Here is a 20,115-nt window from a genome sequence, read left to right as displayed (position 1 = left end):
ATGACACGCCCCACCGTTAGACTTTCTTTGCTTTTTGGGAAGGCAAATTGGGACCACGGGCCCAAGACCGTGGGAGGTTATCGCTACCTGGGGTCTCGACGTGCCTATCACCAGGGTCGCTCCATGGGGTGTCCTGTCGTGCTACCCACGGCCGTCGCGCCCCGCGTTGCGAACAAGGGGCTTGAATGGCTCGTCAGAACACGCGAGTGAGGCCAGCCTTGGACCGATTGTGATAGCATCTTCGTACACGGCCGTGCCGCGATGTATGTGGTCGGGCCCAGCTAGAGCAGGTGCGTTATTGCTCTCGAACCATAACGTTGTCTCTTCACCCTGCCCTGGCAAACACAACGAGTCTCCCTGGGGTGTAGGTGCGAACGCCCGCGCAAATCTTTCGATAGTGCTTCGACGCCCAAGTCAAGACCTGTAGCCCCGAGACACATGGCGGCTTCCTCGAGACTGTAATGTCCTTTCCAGAGCCGGCATCCATGTACCGATGATGAACCATGTCGTCAGGGAGTGGAAGTCATATCACCGATAGTGAACGCCATCACCCGGACTGTCCATACCTCTTTGGTCTGCCTCGCCATGTTTGGGTACCTGGCCGCCGCGCCTAGGGTCACTGACGACCTGCAGCGTCTGCCATCTTACCTCTGCCATAACATCCGTCCCGGCCGGCCGGCGGCCAGTTTGTTTGGTGCAGTTCGCCATTCCCTACGAGGGGGGGGTGCTTGGCAACGGCTTTGTGGCCAGCTGCTAGTCGGCGCCTCTGTCGTTCTCATGAGCCCTTCGAGGGAGACTATTCCAAAGTTTTCATGTGCATGATGGTACACAGCCAGCGATAATAAAGATGGCCATGGTTGCGCGTGTATGGGAATTATGGTAGGTTTCGTATCCCTGAGGCGCATCATAGTCAATCAGAGATCGATGCAATGCAACGACTTGAGAGATAAGCTGTTGACACAGTCTTGTCACGTAATAATTAAGGGTTTCCGCCGATCCGGACCCTTGTTGCCATGTGCTGCCCATGACCAGGATCTAGGCACGCCATCTCTGTGTCGGCCCACTGTTGTCGGGATTTTGGGGTGCGATTGCTCGATCACTCGCTCTGGACGCAAAAGCATGACGGATAACGAGAAAGCATTGGTGCCGCACACGATGCGTGTGGGAATTATTCTTGTCGGATGGCGAAGGGCTTGATCCCAAAATGAGGCCTCGTAAAGAGGTGGTGCTTGATGGAGGAGGACAAAAAGATATCCGGAATACTCGCAATGCCTCGTACTGGAATCGAACCAGTGATCTCATCATTACTAGTGATGCGCTTTACCACTAAGCCAACGAGGCAATTGATGAACTATGCGCTCAGGAATAGGGTTCATGAAGTCTGAACCAATTTGAGGTGGAGAGACCTTGGTGCTTGCCGCAATCCTATGCATTGATGCAGCAAACGCCAGGTGCTGTCAACAGAGCTGTAGATGCTCCCATGGGTCACTGAGACGCTACCACAGCCATTCTTGGCATGTCAAGAAGCATTTGAGACGCTTGGCAGCCGACCTGTCGAGGAAAGCGATCGTGCGAATCGCCGTGAAGGCAGGTCAAGAGCTAAATCCTCCGGCACTGCGCTTCGGGGGCACGGCGGATGGCGCTTGCGGGACCGTACCGGCCTAATGCCCACGCGAGCTCAATCGCGGGCTTTACGACCTTCGAGTGAACAAACGGACAATCCGGTGTTTCCTGTCATTTTCTTCGTCGGGGTTCGGAAGCCTGCCGGATCCATGATGGCAGTGGTCAAGCCGGATGACCGGGACATCGGCCAAGAAGTGACGCGTAAGGCCGCTGGAGGATCACGACCCCTACGGGCTTAGCATCGACAGCATGTGCAGCCAGTTTGGCAGGGCTCGTAGGGTTCAGCGACCATGGGCGGTGCCCTTCACGTCATGCCACCCAATCCTCGGCGCTGGGCTTCGCTGGGCTTCGTTGGGCCAAGAGGTCGTTCGTGAATCTGTGGAGGGACACCCAAGATTGATGTGGGCTGAAGAAGCGTGCCGAGGGCCGTTGCCGAGTCTGAATACTGTTGGGTTCCGACCCGCGGGTGCCGTCTCTTTACACAAAGGGAGCGAGAATAAGACACGAGTCACAGGAGTCCGACTCGTCTGCTTCATTCTTTTGCCCCCGGTGCAGCGAAACAAAGGGACGATACCGAGCTTGGGGCGGCAGGCACGCAATCCACAGGGCCGCGCCTCTTGCCCATTCTTGCCTCGTCAAGGACTCAAGGGAGGCAGCGACGATGCGAGGCAAGAATGGGTGCTGGTTTCCGTCATTCAGTCCTACCTCCTTTGCCCCCCACCGCCGGGCCCAGTGTGGCTGATGATTAGCGCTCTCACAGGGGAGTGCTGCTGCTGTTGCTGATTGGACCGAGGCGCGGCTGGGCTGCGTATGAGGTCATCGGCCAGCTTGGAGTCACTACCCTTCTTTTTTTTCTTCGGGAGCCGTGGGCCCACGTCATTCTCGTCGTTCCAGGCCACAACAGTAGGTGCTAAGGTTGCGATGGCAGGGCTGGCGTGCACTGCGATTGTAGGGACGAGGGCGATTCAATCGAGTGACTTACGACATGGGCGAGCCAAGTTGGATCGTGGTTGGCCGACGCGTACGCAGTGAAAGGGCGACGGCCAGTTGGCAGTGGGCATCGGCACCTGACGCCCGGGAAAGGGCAGGATGCGCAGGCAGGACCTTGACCCTGACTCCGGCTGTGACGCGGCTTGGGGCAATCTCGTCAGGGCCTGCGACACTACTTAATTCCACGGGCCCGACAGCTGCGTTCAGCTCCGCATTCCCAGGCTCGACTTTTCTCATTCTAATCGTGACAAACTTTGACGATTCTAATTATACCTACATACAACAGACAACAACGCGTCTCGCATCTTGACCCTCTTGGCCCTTGGGTGCACCTGCTCCTTCTACGTCTGTCTTGAGAGCGCGACGCCCACTCGAGCGACCATCACGACCGGCCTCTTTCGATCATACAACTCAAAACGCACACTCGTCCTCAAGAACCCTGCATCGCTGACGGCCACCCGCATTATACCCACAAAACACGACCCCCGACGTCTCCTCCACCATGGTTTCCCTCGGCCTAGTGACGATTGCTCAGATCGTAGCAGTCGTATTCTGCATCATCGAGCTTGGCCTGTCCGGCTTTGGTACGTTTGCTTCTCCGCCCTCACCAACGCGCTGCTCTGGTTTCTCGAGCTGACTTGGGGCTTCTCGCAGTCGCCAGCGCCTACTGGTGGCACTCGCCCGACATTGTCAACTTCATCATCTTCTGCAGCGTTTGGTCGCTGCTCGTGCTGGCCTACCTCATCCTGACGCCCATGTTCATGGAGCGCCTCTTCCACCAGCTTGTCTCGCTCGGCCTCCTCGCCGTGACGACGATTTTCTGGTTCGCCGGCTCCATCGCACTCGCGACGTGGACGGGAACGCCCAAGTGCGACAACTCGTGGTGCGGCTCGGCTCAGGCGGCCGTCGCGTTCGCCTTCTTCATCTGGGCCATCTTCACGGGCCTGCTGGTGCTCGACATTATGACAGTGATGCGCTCGCGCGGCCACTCGACCTCGCACGCCAAGGCTGGCCACGGCAACGGCGCCACCTACCCCGGTGTCTGAGCGCTCTGCGCGCGTCGCCCAGTGCCTGAGCACGTACAAACGCGGCAAACGACGGCCAATGAACGAGTGCCGGATTGCGGATGATGGCTGGAGAGATACCCCCTTATTTTATTGCTTGACTTTACGACTGATGCAAGACTGGATATTCCCCGGAGCAAGGTTGTCTGCTTCTTTCCTTTTCATTTCGTTCTGGCGCAGGATGGGGGTGGACGAAGGAGTTGCGGGGGTGGCTGACAGCCTTTTGTATTGCCACTACCACTACCATATGCACATGTCTGCGACTGCGATCCGATGGATAGCTTGCAAGTGCGACTTTTGATGATCATAACGATGGGCAGTTGCGTAGGTAGGCAGGGTGATGGAGGTAGGTAGTTTGGAATTTACAGATCCCCCGTACCAATTTTGATGCCACCCCTTGTCCTGCCCTTTCCATGTTCAACCCAACCTCTCTTCGTTGTTGTCGCCTCCTCTTCGGCGATGTTCCCTGTTCTACCTTGACAGGCAGATAATGTGCATCGTGGTCGGCGCCTCGAGGCACCAAGGCACCACCTGACGAGCCGGTGCCTTGTACTGGCCAAGAGTCCGGCCAGTCACGTCAAGGGCGCAACCTCAAGGACGTCAGTGAAGCCCCATGACAGCGAATGACAGCGCCAGGCGGCCGCACGCTGTCCCCGCGCCGTCTGCACTAGCACCCCTGCCGATCTGTCGGTCAACCCGTGTCGTCCCAAGCCTCCCCGTCCGAGCAAGCAAGGCATGGGCAAGGTAATGCTACGCTTGCGCTCACGTTCAAGCGCAAGCGCAAGCTCAAGCGCAAGCTCAAGCTCGAACCCAAGCTCAAGCGCAAGCTCGAACCCAAGCTCAAGCTCAAGCTTAGGCTCACAAACTCACGCGTAGCGATCAGCGAGGAGCTCGACTTTGCAGGGCGCAGACCCTCCCTGCGCCGAGGTCACCCGGCAACGAAGACAGACACTGGGCAGCCCTAACACACAAGATTAGAGCGAGTTATCCTGCCTGTTCGGTGCCGCCGCCGACGACTGCCGCCGTCCCGCTCTCGCCCAAGGCTACCAGACCCCAGACATCTCGTTTCCCGCTTCTTGTCGTAACCCTCTCCAGCCCGGCCCATACCCCTCACACACCTCCCGGGATGTCCAAGGTTCTACAAGGTCATGCCAACCCCACGTGCTAACGCAAAGCATTCTCTACGGCCTTGGAGACCGCTCTTCTCTCCGGGCCTCTCCTCAGACATGGCATGACGCCGTCTTCTGCAGAACCACCTCGAGAAGACACGATACCGCATCCGTCCAGGAATCCGGCCTTGGGATCTTGGGTGTGCCTCCCACGCACGTTGCGAGGCTTCAGCGACCTGATTTTCCCATCCTGGCCCAGTAACCCTTGTCTGCCTTCTCCAGACCAAGCTTGCTCGCTCAGCCCGAACCCCTGTCTGCATCTGAACTCGGAAGTCATTCGTGACGATCGCTGTTCCTACCCACCACGTTTTTTTCCCCCTACCTATCGTATAATGACGGCGGTGCAGTGTGTGGGCGGTCCGCCAGCTTGCGATTCGACCGGCGCGCCGGTCACCAAGGTACCCTGCCTTACTCGAGTCTTGCCTGCGTGTGTTGTGCTCGCAGCATAAGATGTTGAGCTCACCCGCCTCTCCGTTGCCCGTCCCTCGGGACTTGTAGTTTGACGGTAGCTTTTTCCGCCTCCTTCCGCGTAGCTCCTCCTCCACCGCTTCCTCCTGCTCTTGCTCTTGCTCTTGCTCTTGCTCTGGGACAGATTCTCTGATCAGTCATCAAGTCAATTGAGCCAGTTGACTCTTTATTGAAGTCAATCCACCCCTTGACAGCTTGTCGTCAAGATGCTCGTCAACTCCATGCTCGTCACAGGCCTTGTGGCCGCCACCCAGGTGGCTGCCTCGCCGTGCAAGCCGCCTCCCAAGTACAAGCCCATTGAAAGCATCCAGCTTGGTCCTCGCCCCTACTGGCTCGTCGACGATATGAACGACAGCCCCGTGAAGAAGCAGCTTGAGGAGTGCAAGGCCATCAAGGAGTTCAAGCCCTCTGCTTGGAGCATTGCCCACCGTGGTATGTCAGGACGCATTGGGAGCGATGTGACCGAAGAAGAAGAAAACAAATCCTAACAAGAAGACAGGCGGCGGTACCCTCTTCATGCCCGAACACTCTGTCGAGTCCAACCTCGCCGGCGCCCGCATGGGCGCCGGCGTGCTCGAGTGCGACGTCGCCTTCACGAGCGACCGCCAGCTCGTGTGCCGCCACTCGCAGTGCGACCTCCACTACACGACCGACATTGTGACGCACCCGGAGCTCAACGCCAAGTGCACGACGCCCTTCGCGCCGGCCAAGGACGGCAAGCCGGCGACGGCCAAGTGCTGCACGTCCGACATCACGCTCGCCGAGTTCAAGACGCTCTGCGCGCGCATGGAGGGGGCCAACACCAAGGCCACGACGGCCAAGGAGTACCTCCTCGGCGCGCCCATCTGGCGCACCGAGCTCTACGGCAACTGCGGCACCGTGCTGACGCACAAGGAGCACATTCGCATGACGGACGAGCTCGGCCTGCAGTTCACGCCCGAGCTCAAGAACCCGTCCGTCGACGGCGTCGCCATGCCCTTTGACGGCGACTACACGCAGGAGGACTACGCCCAGCAGCTCATCGACGAGTACAAGCAGGCCGGCATCGACCCGCGCCGCGTCTGGCCCCAGTCGTTCCACTACCCGGACATTCTCTACTGGCTCGACAGCGAGCCCGCCTTCGGCGCGCAGGCCGTCTACCTCGACGAGAACGGCGAGACGGCGGCCACGTTCCCCAACGCCGTCGCCAACCTGACCAACTACAAGGCCGACGGCGTCAAGATCGTCGCGCCGCCGCTGCCGTACCTCGTCACCCTCGACGACAAGGGCAAGATTGTGCCGAGCGCCTACGCCACCAAGGCCAACGAGCTCGGCCTCAAGATCATCACCTGGTCCCTCGAGCGCAGCGGCGTCCTGAGCGACGGCACCAAGGGCGGCTACTACTACACCACCATTGCCGACGCCATCAAGACCGACGGCGACGTCTTTGAGCTGCTGCATGTTCTCGCCAAGGACATCGGCGTCCTGGGCGTCTTCTCCGACTGGAGCGCCACCGTGACGTACTATGCCAACTGCCTTGGTCTTTTCTGAGCGAGCGTAGCATGATGGCACGAGAAGGTAGACGGCCAATGTCATTTGGGACGAAGACGTGGTGGGAAGTACATAGCACATGATACCAAACAATCAGTAAAAAGAGAATATGCTCAACCTCAAGCTGGTTTCCATGCTTCTATTCATCGTCATTCAGCATCGCGCTTATGCGCGCCGTCTGCCGGCTCGTCACAACTCACCGTGAAACTGCGCTTCCCTTCGCGAGTGCCGGAGCCCCTCGTTGACAGCGTCGAGATGTTCGAACGCAGGCGCATCTTCTCCGAGCCCCCACGCAAACACGCCGCCGAGACGCCGCTGGTCGACAATCAGCGGGAACTTGCGCAGGATGGCGTCCCGATCATCAAAGGTCCACCAGCGAGCCTCGGCCTCGTCCCAGTAGTAGTACCCGCCGTCCTTCTCATCGTATTTGCCCTCCCTCTTCGCTCTCTCGAAAGACGAGGCCTCGCCCTCCGGAATGGGATCATGCCAGCTGAACCCGCCGGTTCGGCCGAGGTCAGCGCCCGTCTCCGGATCCTCGAGCAGCAGCGTGGGGCATCCAACCGTGTTCTCAGGGTCCGGACACGGCGTTGTCTTGAACCATTTTACGTAGAAGGCGAATCCCAAGTTGAGCTTTTCGGCCGGCGCACCGCGGGCAATGTACGCGTCAATGGCGGCCAACGACAGCCTGACTCCGGTGTGGTGTTTCGTAATGGTGTCTCGGCGGTTCATCATGTCATACGTCATGACGTTGATAAAGTCCAGCAGCTCCGCGATGCGGGGTGTCGTCGTGGGTGTGAAGGCCATGAGGTCACGCTCGAGTCCCGGTACGGCCGCAGAGATGAGCTGCTGTGTGCCGAGGGCGTTGCGAAGTTCTTCCAGCAGGAGAGGGAAGGCTTCGATCTGCCATTCCTTCTCCGAGTTGGGCACCTGCTTGTAGTCTTCGCCGTTGCCGCTGCCGACTGTCAGTATAGGCATGACGGAACACATTCAGCTCGGAGGACAGACCCTGGGTACTCCCAATCAACATCGACGCCTGTGAAGTGTTAGCCGAGCGTGTCATGTATTTCCATGAAGAACTTAGGAACCCCACCGTCTGCACCGGTTGCTTCAACCATGGCAGCCACGTTGCGAGCCCAGCGCTTCCTGGACCGCTCATCAATGGCCGCCTCCTCAAAACCGGCCGTGTCGCCCCACCCGCCTATGGCGACCATGATCTTGGTGCCTGGGAGGAACTGAGACCGCGCCTTGTCGACAGTAGTAAAGAGCGGCCACTCGGTTGGTATGTCTTCGGCATTGAAGACTTCAGAGCGCATAAAGGCTAATGCAACATGCGTGACTTCAGTTAGGAGATCCTTGCTGGGGACGACATCGTGTTGACTGAGCGGTAGAAGTGAGCACAGAATTTCACCGAAATCAAGCCATGTCTAGTCGACAGGTAGTGACACATACCCAGTCAAATACATGATGCAGCGTTCTGGCGAATGGGATGTGCTAGCTGCGGCCATGATGAACAGCTGAAGACCTACGAGGATGAGTCGCAATGGGCCCATTGTGTTGTGTCGATGTAGGTTGATTCGAATATTTTGGTTTGAAAACAAGAGGAACATACGAAGTGTACCGCCGATGTAAGAGCTTCACGCTTTCAGGCTTCCCACCTTCTTTCGACGGCGGCAGCCACCCGTTCGTCGTAAGGGTCTGGACCCCGCATCGTCACTGCCGTCATTGCTACTACCTGCCTTCCGTAGCGTGGCGGCCGCTGCGGGGTAGCTCCAGACCGTTCGGTGTCGGGTTCGGCCAAGCCACCCTTCCGGTGCTGTGGCCGGTGAGAAAGCGGGTCGATTGCTTATCTTATCCACACCGAAATTTGTTTCAACCGATCCGAAGCTTGCTACTCTTAGAAAGTTTCCCATCCTTCCCATCTCAATTGAGAGCGTCAACCACGTCTGAGTGCGCGGTTCGCAGCTATACTCTTCCCATCTTCGGATTCAAAATCTACGTTTAGGTTGTGTGCCCCTCCATTGGCGCCGCCCGACCGACATAATGCTCGAAAATCTTTGCACCCTGCCGCTGACGGCCGACGTCTTCACAGCCGCGCTTCACCCCACGAAACCGCTGTTGTCCGTCGGCCTCTCCAATGGTCGTGTCGAGACCTTCCGCCTACCCGCCGTTGCCGGCAGCGACGACGACGCCGACGACTCGAGCGACGCGGGCGATTCCAAGACCAAGGCGGCCGGCCCCGCCGAGACGGGCAAGGGCATGATCGAATCGGTCTGGTCGACGAGGCGGCACAAGGGAAGCTGCAGGACACTAGCCTACAGCTACGACGGATCTTGTACGTTTCTTTCTTTCTGCTTGACTACGAATGTCCTTCCAAATCCACTGCTGACGGATGGCAGCCATGTTTTCCGCAGGCACCGACGGCCTGGTCAAGCACTTCTCGCCCGAAGACGGCAAGGTCCTCTCCAAGACGGTGATCCCCAACCGCAAGAACGGCCCCGACGGCCCCAGCACGCTGCACGCGCTGAATCCGCAGAGCCTCCTGCTGGGCTGCGACTCGGGCGCCGTGTACCTCATCGACATCAAGGACGGCGTGGCGGCGGGGCAGCCGCACGCGACGCACCGGCCGCACGAGGACTACGTCAGCGCCGTCATCGCGCTGCCGCCGACCAAGGACAGCACGTCGGGCGTGCCCAAGCAGTGGGTGTCGACGGGCGGCACGACGCTCGCGGCGTCGGACTGGCGCAGGGGCGTGCTGTCGCAGTCGGAGGACCAGGAGGACGAGCTCATGTGCGCGGCGTTCGTGCCGGGCCTCGGCCCCAGGAAGAACAGGAACAACGGCATGGTGGCCGTCGGGTCCGGGTCGGGCGTCATCACGCTGTGGGACCGCGGCGTGTGGGACGATCAGCAGGAGCGCATCATTGTCGACAATGCGCGGGGCGGGGGCGAGAGCCTCGAGTGCATGGCGCTCGTGCCCGCCGAGCTGGGGTGGGGCAAGAAGCTCATTGTTGGCGTCGCCGACGGCACGCTGCGCGTCGTGGACATTGTCAAGAGAAAGGTCGACGCCGAGCCTGGGTCTGTGCTTCGCCACGACGACCTCGAGGGCGCCGTCTTTGTTGGCTTTGACTGCTACAACCGGCTCATCAGCGCCGGCGGCCGGACGGTCAAGGTCTGGCAGGAGCTCGCCGAGCTGCAGGGAGGTGGCAGCGGTGGTAAGGATGACGAAGACGACGACGACGACGACGACGACAGCGACGACGAGGACACGAACGGGAACGGCAAAAGGGGAGCGAGCAGCGATGAGGAGGACAGCGATGACTCGGATGCGCCGAAGAAGAAGCGCGGCAAGCGGAGAAAGCAGATGCCCAAGAAGCAGCCGGACTATTCGTTCCCTGACCTGTAGATCCTAGCTGAGGCTGTAAAGAGAAAGAGAAAGGGAGCGGGGGGGAATGCGTGCGGGGAGGATATGGCCGAGGGGGAAGAGGCTTCCTAGATGGACAATGATACCCTTGGATTAGCAACAGGTCTCGGCCCGGGGCGCATGACAGCTGAAGCTCTCATCTGGAGAAAATCTGCACATTCAATGACCTTGCTTATGACCACTGTTTTTGGCTTGTGACGACCGGGGAGGGTTTCTCATGGGCTAATCTCGCCATCTGTATGAGGCTGCCAGTGGCACACTGTTGTTACCAACGCACCAGGCTGGCTGGCAGGTAGAGGTAGGTAGGTAGGTACCTTACCGTACCTTACGCAGGTAACTACGTAGGGAGGTAGGGAGGTAGGGTAGGCAGGCAGGTAGCTGCTGTAGCATTGTGGCGTGGGGGGCTCAAGCTCGAATGCACAGCAACTGCTGTTGACATCCTTCTTGCCTCGCCTCTTCTGCCTCTTGGCCTCCTCCTCCTCCTCCTCACCCATCACCAGCTATTTGACGAACTTCATCATCAACCCTCGGAAACGCCGGGACGCCTGCGTCGAGAGTTTTGTCTGCTTTTCAGCTCATGTGGCCGCCGGCCGATAATCATTATCTGGCCAATGCAAGACACCTGGCAATGACACCGGGCTAGTACACAGCGCCCGTCGTGATCGGCATCATCATATCGCCCACATCCGGTCCAGCGTCCGACATCGCGAGCCCCATCACCTGGCATCCCACGTTCCACTCACCCCTGGTGCCCTCTACCTCCTGTCTCACCGAGCAGATCCCAGGGGCGGAATCCGCCGAACGTACAGCAGTGACCGAGAGCGCCACGGCCGGTCCCCCCGTCCGAGCCTCCCCCTTCCAGAGCAACCAACGGCCAGGCCGTGGCACACCCGTACACCATCAGGGCCCTGGTCACACCAGTGGGTGGCTGGCTTCTTATCATGGGGTCGGCCACATGGCGCTGCTAGCCTTATCAAGCCCGCCCGCAACCACAGACTGGGGTGTCTTGCTGGGGGCCTCTGGCTGCGGTTGTGGTTCCGCGGCGACTTGCGACCTGCGATCTGCGACCTTGCTATGCATCCTGCAACTCGCATTCTGTCGTCCCCCAGATCAAGCCTGAGACCTCGATGGCCAAGCTCTCGAGTTTGCGCTTCTCCGACGCTCTGGGTGTGATCCTTCTGCACCGTCTTCGCCGGTTGCCGAACTGCGAGCTGGTCGGAGTCTCCCATGTCTTGCTCCAGAGAATCTGCATCCTGCACGTTGCCACGCCGCAAGCAAAACAATTTCTGCCCCGTCCCGCGGGGCCTCACCCCGCGATACACACGTTCCGGAAGTCTGACTTGTTGACCTGCTGACGCTCTGACATGCTGCCCCAAGGCGCTATGCACGCGATGTTTCTGGCCCCGGCGGGCAGTCAACGTCGAAGCGGGCTAAACCCCCCAGCTTCGATTATCCGCCAAGCATGCCGAGTCGCCCTTTTCGACGATGATGGGGCGTCTTCGACCCGCGCTACTGGCCCGGTCTGGGCAACCTGGGGCCCGTTGCGGCCACTCAGGCGAGCCGGCCACACCTTATCTTTCGTGCCGACAGATAGCGGCGCAAGCTAATTGCTCGAGGCCGTGTCTCGATCATCTAAGAGTGACAGTCATGGCGCCCCAGTCACTCCAGTGATAGACCGGATCGCGCAGTAGCCCAGTATTCGTCTCTTGTTACTCGCAAGATTTACATATATATCTGGATCCGGGATCGTCATCTTCACGGTCGGCTCCTCCAACCAGCACCTTGTTTTCTGTTTTCTGTGACACGCTGCCGGGACATAAATCGTCACTGTACCCGCCGAGTCATACCCGCATCGCTTCTCTGGATAAGACATCCCACCAGAGACATTTCCGGAGCCCTCACGCGTGCCCAGGAAAACCCACTTGCAGCCCTACGACGCTGTATTTGGCCTTTACATCAACTCTGGTTCTTTGTTCTTCGCTATCCAGCTCAGCAAACCTTTTTATTCGTCGACTACAGAGTGTCCGAAAGGAATACCAATATCACAATGGATGAAGACCAGGGTCCCGCCCAGATCGTTCCGGGCACCACGCCCAAGAAAACCATTGGCGACCGCGTCCGTGGCGCAAAGCGAGCCTTCTTCACCAAGGATGGCCTGGTCGGCACATACGATTATGCCTTCCTCTTCCGGCCTAATCTCCCCTTCATGCGCAAGAGCCGCCAAAACTCGCCCTTCTTCGGCCTCAACGACCAAATGCCCACCCTGCTCGCCCTGCTTCTCGGTTTTCAGCACGCCTTGGGTATGCTGGCGGGCGTCATCACACCTCCGATCCTCATGAGCGGTGCCGCCGGCGCAAACTTGACCACAAGCCAGCAGCAGTACCTCGTCTCCACTGCTCTGATCGTGTCTGGCTTCCTGTCCATGATTCAGATCACGAGGTTTCACATTTACAAGACCAAGTGAGTTCCGCTACTGTCTTAAAACAAGACACACCACGTGCTGACAGCATGAAGCTACTATATTGGTACTGGTCTCCTCTCCGTGGCCGGCATCTCCTTCTCCATCATCCCCGTTGCGCAGGGAGCTCTGAGCCAGATGTACGCAAACGGATTTTGCCCGTCAGACTCCGACGGCAACAGGCTGCCATGCCCCGAAGGCTACGGCGCCATTCTTGGCACTTCAGCCATCACGTCCCTGACCATCGTCTTGATCTCTTTCCTGCCGCCTAAGATCATGCTCAAGATCTTCCCTCCCATCGTCACGGGTCCGACTGTCCTGCTCATCGGCGTCAAGCTCATCGAGAGCGGTTTCAAGAACTGGATGGGCGGCTCTGGGCCCTGTGCTAGCCCCTCGACTGCTGTCGGCTTCTTCGCGAGCTGCCCCAACATTGCTGCACCTCATGCTCTTCCTTGGGGCTCGCCCGAGTACTTTGGCCTAGGTCTGTCCGTTTTCGTTGCCATTATTGCTGCGGAGAGGTTCGGTTCCCCGATTATGAAGTCGTGCGCAGTCATCATTGGCCTCCTTGTCGGTTGTATTATCGCTGCCGCCGCCGGCTACTTTGACCGCTCTGGCATCGATGCTGCTCCTGCCGTGTCCTTCGTCTGGGTCAAGACTTTCCCGCTGTCGCTCTACGGACCTCTCGTTCTACCGCTAATTGCAGTCTACATCATCTGGTGAGTTCTTTCTGACATTCTTCTCGTTGACCTTTTTTACTGACTGATTCAGCGCCACCGAAGCCATTGGCGATATCACGGCTACCTGCGATGTGTCCCGCCTTGAGGTCGAGGGCCACACATACGAGTCCCGTATCCAGGGTGGCGTTCTCGCTGACGGCATCAACGGCATGCTCGCCGCCCTGATGACCATCACGCCAGTCACGACCTTTGCCCAGAACAACGGCATCATCGCCCTGACGCGCTGCGCCAACCGCTCGGCCGGCTACTGCTGCTGCTTTTTCCTCATCATCATGGGCATCTTCTCCAAGTTTGCGGCTTCGCTGATCGCCATTCCCTCGTCTGTCCTCGGCGGCATGACGACCTTCCTCTTCGCTGCCGTCGCCGTGTCTGGTATGGCTATCATCAACAAGGGCGTCATTTTCAACCGTCGCAGCCGTTTCATCCTCACCGCAGGTTTTGTCTTCGGCTACGGCGGTATCCTCCTGACCGGCTACTTTGACGGCGTTCTCAAATATGACGGCGACAACAAGGGCCTGCGTGGCTTCCTCGATGCCATTGAGCTCATCATGAACACTGGCTTTGCCGTCACCACCGTCATCACCATGGTGCTCAACCTGACGCTTCCCGAGGAGATGGATGACGCAGATGCCGCTGAGGTCGCGTCCGTCAATGACCGGGCCATCTTGCAGGGCGACGATAGCGCGAGGACCACTTCGGAGGACGCGCAGGCTGTTACGCAGGGGGGCATCAAGGGGGAGGAGAAGTTGCATTGAGTGTGTGGTATTTACTTGTTCTGCGATGATATCCAATTGTTTAAAAAGCGGTGGAACTATAGCTGTCGGTTGTATGAATTGATCAGTCTCTTAGTCGTTGCTTTGCATTTGTTGTGTCGTCGACCTCTTGTATAAGGAAGTGCTCGGCACGCCTGACGATGCTCTGTCACAATCTGAAGCGCGATACAATAAAGGCTCGCTGACTTCCGGGGCGCAGTGGATAACCTTGCACCAAGCATCCGCTGACATTGTCTGAGGGCAAGGATTATAGCCTTTCCCCCTTTCGCAACCTCGAACTCATCCTCATGATAGTCCGCAGATATTGGGCATGTTCTAGCATACGCACAACCCAACCAGTGTGTGAGCGCATGATCCTTCACGATCCTCAGCATGTCCTGCTCTCCCATTCCAAGGCCGCCAACATGAATACGCCGCCTCCGCGCAGATCGTTCTGTCTCAGCTTGATGCTCGAATAGTACTGTTACAAGTCAGTTATCTCTTTCCATCCCAGGCAGAGGCAGAAATTGCGAGAAACTCACCTCGAATGTGGCATTGCTCCCCAGACTCCCCACCTCGACCGTCTTCTCCCAGTTCAGCGTCCCATCGTCATTTTCCGTGACGAACATGTCGACCATACCCCGATACGCCTTGGCCGCCGTCTCCGTAAACTCCTCCTTGGGCAGGATCCCGAGCCTCAGCCCCTTCAGCAGCGCAAACGTGAACATGACGCTCGCCGAGCTCTCGATGTAGTTCCCCGGCCGGCCCGGGTACGGCTCGCTCATGACATTCCACCAGCCGCCCGTCTCGTCCTGCGCCGCCCGCAACCCGCCCGCCACGGCGCGGAAGTAGCCCAGCAGCCTCTCCCGCGCCGGGTGCGCCGCCGGCAGCAGCGCCGCGACCTCGAGCAGCGCCATGACGTACCAGCCGACGGCGCGGGCCCAGACGAGCGGCGCCGCGCCCGTGACGGGGTCCGCCCACACGGCCGTCTTGCCCTCGTCGTAGCCGTGGACGCGCAGCTCCGTGGCCGGCTCGCGCGTGCGCGCGTCGATCGTGTCGAACTGCAGCGCAATGTCGTCCCAGGCCGTCGCGTTGGCGGGCTGGAAGAGGCGCGTCCACTTGGCGTAGAATGTGTCGGCCATGTAGATGCCGTCGAGCCACATTTGGTTGGGATACGTCGGCCGTCTTGTGCGGCGCTGGTCAGCTTGCCTTCTTTTTTCTTCTTTTGTTTTAAAATAAAATCCTGGCTGGCGCAACGAGCAGACATGGTGCACATGTGTAAAAATGGGGGTAAGACGTACCTGTGCCAGAACCCGCCCGTCGGCGTCCTCGGGTGCCTGTCCAGCTGGTCTTTGATCTTCCCCGCCGCAATCTTGAACCGCTCCTCGCCCGTCCGCTCGTACCACCAGAGAATGTTGTTGCCGAAGCGGTAGTTGTCGAGGCTGTAGTGCGAGTGGTTGAACCCGTCGATCGTCCCGTCCTCGAGCACGACGGCATACACGTGGCTGCGGTAAAAGTCGAGCACCGTCTCGTTCTTGTTGGCGTCGTAAACGGCCTCGAACGACGTGTACAGTGTCGCTTCGTCGTAGTGGAACGTCGGCGCAAGCTGGTAGCCGTTGCGGATCATCGAGTCAGTCATCCACTGTGAGTACGGAATCTCGGGCGACGGCGCAGCCGCCGCTGCCGTGGCGAGGAAGGCTAGAGTGCAGGCTTTCATGGTTCGCTTTCTGCTCTGCCCGTCCAATTCCTTGTTCGTTTTCGTGCGGTCAAGGAAAGATTCAGGCCGGAGACGCAAGATACCTTTATGTACGACGTCTGGATCTCGGGCATTGCCTTCTCTCTCGGTCTGAACTTGCCCGGCAGCAAGAGCACGCTTTGACTTGAGCATGTTTTGCTCCATTGCCTTCCTCGAAGAAACCGTGACATGTACTCTTCTACACAGAACATGCCGAAAGTGGCAGCTCCTTGCCAAGGATTCGACCCCGCAAGTTCCACCGAGTTGTGGAAAAACATACTCCGGCCCCAGATCAGCGTCGCGCATCATTTATAGACGTGGGGTTCCGGCCGAACATCACCGTCCTGTCGGCGGGGGGGGGGTTGCGGAGGCCGAAAGAACGAGGAGGCCTGCACAACTGGCACAGCGGAACGGAAGGACGCCCCTGTAGGGATTAGCCTGAAGGCCTCCCTAGCTACATGAGTGAAGGATTCACGAGTTGCAGCATCTCTCGAGACCGTGAGAGGTGCGCTTAGAGGGATGACCAGTACCGTGCCATCTATCATGAGAAAGCACCAAATCAGACAGTCTTGGCCAAAAGATAGTTGTCAAGGCCAGTGCCTCATATACTGTAACACCGACACACACATGCACTGGACATAGAAATGGACTCGTTCTCATCTTAAAGTTACTTTGGGTATTCTAACAACACGCCCACACTCTTGAGCTTATCTCTCCTCAGAAAGGGACCTGGCTACTCAAAGTTCCATTGACGACATGCTGTTGAGACTCATACCGCGCCGCGTGGTACTGATTCGCCCGCTGTCTATACCACTCCTGAACTTCACCCAGAAACCCCTTGTGTCCTTGTTTGAGACACCTGTTGAGCTCTGCTTCTGTCCGAGTACTGCATCTGCACTGCGCGGGCGTCCCACCAAATACCGCCCTTGATGCTGCGTCGGGGAATCTGTCGCATGCCAGTCAGTTACTCGTTCACAAAAGACGAGGGATCAGAAAGGGGAAAAAGGAAGCAGTACGTACTTTATGCTGAGTCGCCTCAGATTCCTCCATATCGCCTCGTCGTAGCCCCTTTCCTCCCGCCTCCCAAGCGCAAGTTTTGCGACATTCCAGTCAGCCTCGCCGTTGGTGCTCTCAAATCGACGCGCTTCCAAGTCCACGCGCCCCTCCCTCTTCTCGAGGGCCGCGATAGTGCACGCCGCACCGTCACGACCGGCACGTCCGCAGTGACAGCGCGCTGGGTTGATCACGGCGTTTTCATCGTCCAATGGTAAAGCAACGAAAGACCGCTTGCCGGTTTGCGGGTTTTCGGTGAACAGGACCAGCAGAGGCTTGGGCGGCCTGCGATGGAGCGTGCCTCCGGTGGTGCGCCCGGCAATGGAAACAGTGACAGTGTGCGCATCACTGCCACTTGAGCTCGTGTTGGACTGCGCTGTCACTGAAGCGTTGCTCGACATGCTAAACGTCCGGCTGTGCACCGTTGATATACTTGAATCGCGAGCTGGAGAGCGGCCGAGAGGCGGCGACTGAGCATAGGACCAGCCGGGAGGGAAGGCATTGGACGCCGGTGGACTCCCAGCAAACGGCGAGAGCGTCACACTGGGTTGCCTCTGAGTGGGGGGGCTCCCATAGGCTGCTGATCCTGAGGCGACGGGTCGACGTGGGATGTTGATAGGGTGGCGCGGAGATGCACTAGGAGGGTTCCGCTGGACGCCAGGGTTCGGCGAGGGCGGCGAGCGCATCGTGCTGACGCGTGACGCACCGCCGAAAGGATCCGGTGTTGTAAAAATGCTGTCGACATTGTTTGGAGAAAAAGGCAATGTACCGCTCATGGGTGATGCAACGAGGGTCGAAGATCGTGAAGGGGCTTCAGTGGGCGCTGATGTGGATGCATCAGCTGCCACGTCAGCGCCAGTAACAAGTCTACCATCCAGCTGCTTCGGAATCCAGAGTTGAATGCAAGCCTTCTCCACAATGGGGTCCCTCCTTCCAGATATGATGAAGCTCACCAAAGCGTTGAACCTTTGGAGTGTCAGCAGAGAGATATCTTTTGGGGCGCATACGATGTCTTAACACATACTGAACGTGCGATGCCCACGTTTTGAATCCCGTCACAGCCTGTTGGAATTTGAGGATGTCTTTGAGGTTCTGGAATGCCAATCTGGCAATTCTTTCATCTCGTCGTAGGATGACATCCATGCCCCCTATTGGAGAGGGCACAGCATACAACGGGTTGATGGTGACAGTTGAGATGTCAAAATCAATCGTTTCGGCTGGAGAATAGAGCACGTTAGCAATGCTGCGTATCATAAACGAGTTGTGTAGATATCGAGAACATACCCTGGCGGCGCGCTCGTCCTGCAACAGGCTGCTCGACGCCTGTCAGGTTAACCCGAAATCGCCTGTTATCTGCTCCCATTCGCCGCAGCAGCTGGAGGTTGCGCTGCACGTTGTTGGCTGTCCCGTTCAGAGGCCTAGGAAAATAAGTTCTTGTGTTGTCGCATTGAGGAATGCGGGGTAGACGTACACCTCTAAGACTTCTTCCATAAGTTCGTCCCGCGTCACAACGTCGATCAGCTGCGGCAGCTCTTTTTCGGGCCAAATTTCGAGCATGTCTCTTGTCAAGCTCATGACATCTGGCGCCACAAGTTCTTGCCTCGGCTCGAAGCGCTCGCATTGGGACGAAAGGTCCTGCATCTGATGTCAGCATGAGTCTGAAGTGTATTAATTTTGACAACTGACATCTTCCAGTTGTTTGACGTATGACGGCCAATGCGACTCGGGAGCAGGCTGCTTCAACTTGGGCGATTCTCGGATTCGCTGCATTAACCAGACACATTTAAGGAGGTTGATGTACTGCTCGGGGCGCGGTACCCTGTTCTCGACTAACATGCCAGAAACGAAGTCGCGCGTCGAGTTGCCGTAGTGTAGAACAAAAGCGTCCGCCATTTCCTCAAGATCCAGATTCATGTCGTCTTCATACTCAAGCTTCTCTTGCATGGCCGCTCGCCTAAAGGCTTCGCTCACGCGTGGTGGAATCTCAAGCATGTGAATATCGCGGACTTCTTGTTGGGCGAGCGCCTGCTCCATGTTGGGGACAAGGATACCGATGAGGCGACGTAGATCAACGTGTACAGCTTGGATCCTGTCTGCTAAGTCCTGATGAACTCGGCAAAGAAGGTCACTGTCAAGTCGTCAGTGCCTTCAGAAGGTTATGTGCCTACGGCCTTGACTTACATCTCAAAAGGCTTCAGAACCAGGAGAACTTTGGAGTTGTGAAGCAGCAGCCTCTGACGCAGGCGATCGGCATTCGGCTGTACAAGAACATTCCACTCAATGTTCCGCACAGGACCGCCGCTGAGGCGGTACCGCGTGTTCGTTTCGACCAGCTCGTAACATTCTTGCAGCGTTTTCCGGTAGTCACCGATGATCTCAAGGAGTGAGGCCTCGTCCCATCTGACAGGCGTATTGTAGGCGCCCTGCTCGCGAAGTGACTGATTTGCTTGAGCAAGGACTCGACTCAGGATGTTGAGGTTCTCAGCCAGGCCTTTGACATCTCTGCCAAACTCAAAGTATTGTCTTGCTGGTCAGGGGTCAGCATTTGCCCTGATAACTTATGCCATCGCGCGTTGACTTGGTAGAGTGGAGAACATCTCGGGCCTAACAGTGAGGGTAGGTAGGGATGTGACTACTAAGTTGGCCGCGGGCAAGGCACTGCGCGGGGTACTCGAAATACCGAGATAGCGCAAAGTCGCATTCTGCCGGGACGCATAGCACAAAGGCAACTTACTTGCGTTATGTTCGTCTTGCCAGCCGTACTGGTAAACCTGCCAGGCAAGTCTTCCAAAGTTGATCAAGTCGCCTGCTTGAACGAGACCAGCCATGAAGAGGTGTTGGGCTCCTTTAAGGAGCGACCATGCAGATGGTGTCGTTGGTGATTCCAAGGGGATTTCCAGTCGTGTCGGATGCGGCAAGCAAAACGGAGATCAGGAAGGAAAGACCAGGCACAAGAGAGAGAACGAGAGAGGGTGGAGGGCTGGTTGTGATTTTCAAGGGAAATGCTTGAACGTGGAGATGTCACACGCGCATACGGGGCGTCGTCATTCTCCCGATCAGCACGATGCGGGTAGGGGTCTATCGGTCTCCAGGGCAGCACTCAGCTGGACTTTGCACG

At 58.0% G+C, this 20,115-nt stretch overlaps 7 protein-coding genes and 1 non-coding gene across 8 annotated transcripts; 4 read left to right on the top strand and 4 right to left on the bottom strand.

The window, feature by feature from the left end:
* Positions 1-1,269: 1,269 nt before the first annotated feature.
* D7B24_008409 lies at positions 1,270-1,341 on the bottom strand. Its single transcript has one exon. It is a non-coding gene; the product is annotated as a tRNA-Thr (tRNA).
* Positions 1,342-3,115: 1,774 nt separating this feature from the next.
* On the top strand, positions 3,116-3,659 carry D7B24_008408 (uncharacterized protein; the record flags this gene model as incomplete). Its single annotated transcript, XM_028642496.1, has 2 exons — positions 3,116-3,197; positions 3,268-3,659. The coding sequence occupies 2 exons, from the start codon at positions 3,116-3,118 to the stop codon at positions 3,657-3,659; spliced, it is 474 nt and encodes a 157-aa protein (XP_028493703.1).
* A 1,861-nt stretch (positions 3,660-5,520) lies between these two features.
* Positions 5,521-6,844, top strand: D7B24_008407 (uncharacterized protein; the record flags this gene model as incomplete). The annotated part of the gene is made up of 2 exons (XM_028642495.1): positions 5,521-5,746; positions 5,814-6,844. The coding sequence occupies 2 exons, from the start codon at positions 5,521-5,523 to the stop codon at positions 6,842-6,844; spliced, it is 1,257 nt and encodes a 418-aa protein (XP_028493702.1).
* A 189-nt stretch (positions 6,845-7,033) lies between these two features.
* D7B24_008406 (uncharacterized protein) lies at positions 7,034-8,394 on the bottom strand (the record flags this gene model as incomplete). The annotated part of the gene is made up of 4 exons (XM_028642494.1): positions 7,034-7,796; positions 7,850-7,877; positions 7,935-8,221; positions 8,294-8,394. 4 exons carry the CDS (start codon positions 8,392-8,394, stop codon positions 7,034-7,036), a joined length of 1,179 nt encoding a protein of 392 aa, XP_028493701.1.
* A 490-nt stretch (positions 8,395-8,884) lies between these two features.
* Positions 8,885-10,244, top strand: JIP5 (WD repeat-containing protein jip5; the record flags this gene model as incomplete). The annotated part of the gene is made up of 2 exons (XM_028642493.1): positions 8,885-9,176; positions 9,241-10,244. The coding sequence occupies 2 exons, from the start codon at positions 8,885-8,887 to the stop codon at positions 10,242-10,244; spliced, it is 1,296 nt and encodes a 431-aa protein (XP_028493700.1).
* A 2,065-nt stretch (positions 10,245-12,309) lies between these two features.
* D7B24_008404 (uncharacterized protein) lies at positions 12,310-14,212 on the top strand (the record flags this gene model as incomplete). The annotated part of the gene is made up of 3 exons (XM_028642492.1): positions 12,310-12,722; positions 12,777-13,436; positions 13,489-14,212. The coding sequence occupies 3 exons, from the start codon at positions 12,310-12,312 to the stop codon at positions 14,210-14,212; spliced, it is 1,797 nt and encodes a 598-aa protein (XP_028493699.1).
* A 385-nt stretch (positions 14,213-14,597) lies between these two features.
* On the bottom strand, positions 14,598-15,926 carry D7B24_008403 (uncharacterized protein; the record flags this gene model as incomplete). The annotated part of the gene is made up of 3 exons (XM_028642491.1): positions 14,598-14,690; positions 14,752-15,394; positions 15,511-15,926. The coding sequence occupies 3 exons, from the start codon at positions 15,924-15,926 to the stop codon at positions 14,598-14,600; spliced, it is 1,152 nt and encodes a 383-aa protein (XP_028493698.1).
* A 735-nt stretch (positions 15,927-16,661) lies between these two features.
* D7B24_008402 (uncharacterized protein) lies at positions 16,662-19,825 on the bottom strand (the record flags this gene model as incomplete). Its single annotated transcript, XM_028642490.1, has 8 exons — positions 16,662-16,890; positions 16,965-17,963; positions 18,022-18,214; positions 18,282-18,415; positions 18,469-18,632; positions 18,684-19,125; positions 19,179-19,524; positions 19,678-19,825. The coding sequence occupies 8 exons, from the start codon at positions 19,823-19,825 to the stop codon at positions 16,662-16,664; spliced, it is 2,655 nt and encodes an 884-aa protein (XP_028493697.1).
* Positions 19,826-20,115: the final 290 nt, after the last annotated feature.

Source organism: Verticillium nonalfalfae (assembly GCF_003724135.2).
Source record: "Verticillium nonalfalfae strain VnAa140/NRRL 66861 chromosome Unknown scaffold_75, whole genome shotgun sequence".
Classification (NCBI taxonomy): domain Eukaryota; kingdom Fungi; phylum Ascomycota; class Sordariomycetes; order Glomerellales; family Plectosphaerellaceae; genus Verticillium; species Verticillium nonalfalfae.
This window is presented reverse-complemented; position numbering and strand designations above follow the sequence as displayed.